This window comes from Vipera ursinii (assembly GCF_947247035.1).
Source record: "Vipera ursinii genome assembly, contig: scaffold_435, whole genome shotgun sequence".
NCBI lineage: Eukaryota > Metazoa > Chordata > Lepidosauria > Squamata > Viperidae > Vipera > Vipera ursinii.
In genome coordinates, this window is record NW_028148284.1 from 13859 (window position 1) to 17437 (window position 3579).

General features: G+C 41.3%; 1 protein-coding gene across 1 annotated transcript; it reads right to left on the minus strand.

The window, feature by feature from the left end:
* On the minus strand, positions 1–3105 carry LOC310650619 (pulmonary surfactant-associated protein A-like). The gene is made up of 2 exons (XM_083380203.1): positions 2936–3105; positions 1–485 (listed from the first exon to the last, which is right to left on the minus strand). Exons 1-2 carry the CDS (start codon positions 2943–2945, stop codon positions 109–111), a joined length of 387 nt encoding a protein of 128 aa, XP_083236329.1. The 5' UTR covers positions 2946–3105; the 3' UTR covers positions 1–108.
* Positions 3106–3579: the final 474 nt, after the last annotated feature.

The window sequence follows — 3579 nt, forward strand, 5'->3', positions numbered from 1 at the left end:
AAAATGCAAGGATTTTTATTGGTTTTTGTTTTTGACAGAAAAAAATCACATCAAGTTATATTTTAAGGAATATTCAGTGGTTGCCTTGGGTTGCCTTGGGGTTGGGTTTTAAAACTGACAGACCACAAGGCGGTAATTGTCGCACATTTTGTCATTCCAAGTGCCATCGCTGTACATTTCCACACATTTTTCAGTTCCTTGACCTGAAGGTTCATTCTTGTACCAATTGGTAAAATTCAAAGGATCCCCATTACGGAAATGGAATTTGCCTGACACATCACTTTCAATAATACCCAGGTAGGCATAACTCTTATAAAATTGCACAATCTTCTGAATAGCTTTGTTCTCTTTCAGGTTTCTTGGTGCAGCAATGGCGCCCTGGGCTTCTTGGCAAGTCACTTCTGCTTTCTCAAAGACAGATTCCTTCCCAGTAGAGGCATACAGCTTATCCCCAGCAATCACCATCTTTCCTTCCAAGACCAAAGCTGTCAAGAAATTTGGAAGCTTTGCTTAGATCCTCCAAAACATACAAAGAACGGTTGCTGGAATTGGGAATATCTAGTTTAATGAAAAGAAAGTCCAGGGGTGACATGATAGCAGCGTTCCAGTATCTGAGGGGCTGCCACAAAGTAGAGGGAGTCAAGCTATTCTCCAAAGCACCTGAAGGCAGGACAAGAAGCAACGGATGGAAACTAATCCAAGGAGTGAACGAAGGGAGAACTAAGGAGAAATTGCCTGACCTTTAGAACAATTAATCAGTGGATTAATTGCTGCAGCCATCCAAATGCGGCCGCCATTTTGTGAGACAGGGATGGGACAAAATGGAGGCTGACAGACAAAAAAACAACAACAAAAACCTCTGCATTTTGCTTCCTTGGGGAAGTCTCCGTGGTGCTGAAGAAGCCTCCGAACACGGACAAATACTTCTGCAGCCCTGTGCAGAGCTTGTTTAAGGCAGCAGAAGGAAGCGGTTTGGCACAAAGACGGCTGCCATTTTGTGGACAAGACAAAATGGCTTCCGCTTTGGGAACCACAGCATGCAGATGTGCAAAGAAGGAAGCCATTCCAGGATGCTGGAAGGTCTCGGACTTCTTCAAAAGGTCAATGAAGAGGAGAAAGGTGTTTGACCAAGTGGGTGGGAATCTGGGCTAAGGCTGGGGCGGTGGGTGGGGCAATGAGAGCGGGAAAAGTCCCATGGGAACCCAGGTCATGGGAAGTGGAGCATGGGGCATCCCTAGAAGATGGGGGAGGATGGGAGGGGCAGGGCTGGTGAGGCTGGGCCTCCAGAAGACTCCCCCACCCATAATGCTCCCCACAGGCTCCACTTAATGACCTGTATACATTCCTTTTTCCATTTCATTGGGGAAAGCAAGCATGGTGTGTGTGTGTGTGTGTGTGTGTGTGTGTGTGTGTGTGTGTGTGTGTGTTATTAGCATTACATTTCGCCTAAAAGTGAAAGGGACCTGCGATTAAAATGGGCAGACTCCATTATGGTCATATCTGAAAGACTACCTGTAGTGTGGTCTCTTCTATTGAAGACCCATAACACACACACACACACACACACACAGAGAGAGAGAGAGAGAGAGAGAGAGAGAGAGGAGGGGGGGACAAGGTGTGGTGTGAGCCCTTCTCAAAAAAGTGGGTTGATGAATTATCCCGGGCAACAATGTACTTTTTAATATATATATTAAAGTCACTCAGTTGGCTTTCATTCCTAACGTGGAACTAGAACTCACAGTCTCCGGCTTCGTAGCCCGGTGCTTAGAACAAACTGGATGGGGAGTGGTTAACTATACAAATGGAATGAATGAATGAGCGAATGAATGTATAAATGAATGAACAAATGTCGAGCAAAATAATCTCCTTGTTTCTCTTTTTCTGTTGCAAAGCTTGGAGGGTCCACGTTCAACTTTTCTAACTGATGGGAAATCACAAGTCTCATTGAGCTGAATTGCTTGTCAGCTCTCAGTATTGATAGCAACCACACTTGGGACTGGCAGCCTGGTTGTTAAGCAAAGCAGCTGCTATGAGAAACACGATTGTGCTTATGATTTGACTTCAGTTTTATTTTACATATTTGCAAAGGTCATAAATGTGGAGATTGCTTGCAAAATTACTTTTCTTTTCATCCCTGTTGCAAATGTAAATAGTTACCGTACGAGACCCACACAGTACTTCTAGTTTAGTTCTGGGTATCCCCAGATCCATTAAGAACATCAGGCTCAAAGATAAATAGATTTATAGAATTGGCTTTATATTTGTTTGATTGCTAAGCGGCAATCTGGTTGTACCTGAGTGGAACTAAGAGACTTGAAATTTCTTTTCTGTTTTGTTTTTTTTGTTCAAAAGTGGCAATAAATTTTCTGAACTGCTTGTTTATGAACCCATTAAGGCTAAAAAAAAAACAGTGTCTGGTTTGTACCATGGCTGAATGCTGATGGAAGCTTCTATCCCATCTATAAAAAAAATGGTATTTATTGCTTCAAGCAAAGGGGGTTGGACTAGAAGACCTCCAAGGTCCCTTTGATTCTAAGTTGAATTTCTTACGATCCTGTCATGTATTCAGTCTAAAAACAACAGTTTGGTAATTCAGAAGAAAAAAATAATCAATGAATGTTATGAAGTCCTCTGAATGATATGCTGGATGGAATACGCTATTAAAAATAGAAGGACAGTGTAACTTTAGGTTATCACATTCTTTATCGGTTGGTAAAATTAAAAAAAAAAAAAGTCCCCATTCCAGAAATGGAATTTCCCTGGATCATCGCTTTCAATAATACCCAGATAGGTTTTAACGGTTATAATATTGCATAGTCTTCTGAATAGCTTTGTTCTCGTTCAGAGGTTTCTTGGCGACGCAAGGGAATAAGAATAAAAACTACTCACCCACTTTTAATCTGAAAAAGAGACAGGAAAGCCATTAAAAACACACCTCTTTCCATTCGGGTGATTCTACGTTGGAGTTCTTTGATGTCGTTTTGTAGCTTAGGATCTTGACTGGCAGGCACACCTGTAAACGGAAAAAAAAATAATGGATATTCATTGTCCCAGGGTCCAATCAAAGTTATTATTACTCTTCCTTGACTGTATGATCCTGTGAAATTAGTTGGGACCGGTACATTCCTTGAATGACACATTGGAGCACAAATCAGCAATAGCCTGGTAGATTAGATAACAGAAAGAATAACTGATTGATTGATAGGCCTAGGCTGTTTCTTTAGTCTTTCAACCGAAACAAATGGATTTTTGTTTTGTGTAGCAAATGCATTTTCATGTCTTCCTTGTTCTGAAAACTTCCCTGAACTCAATGTTACATTTATTATTCTTTTTTTAAAAAACACACACCAAGGGACTCTGGTTATCCACAAAAATATTAATAAGAGGCTCCCATAATATCGGTATGCCAGGTTTTGCAACATGTATGTGTGTTGGTGGACCTTCAGGTTATTGTTGACACCTCCATCCATATCCCAAAGATGCTTTTTCAGGAGGCAACTGGATTTTCTTTGTTTTTCTTTGAAGAAGTTTCACTTCTCATCCAAGAAGCTTCTTCAGTTCTGACTGGATGGTGGGGAA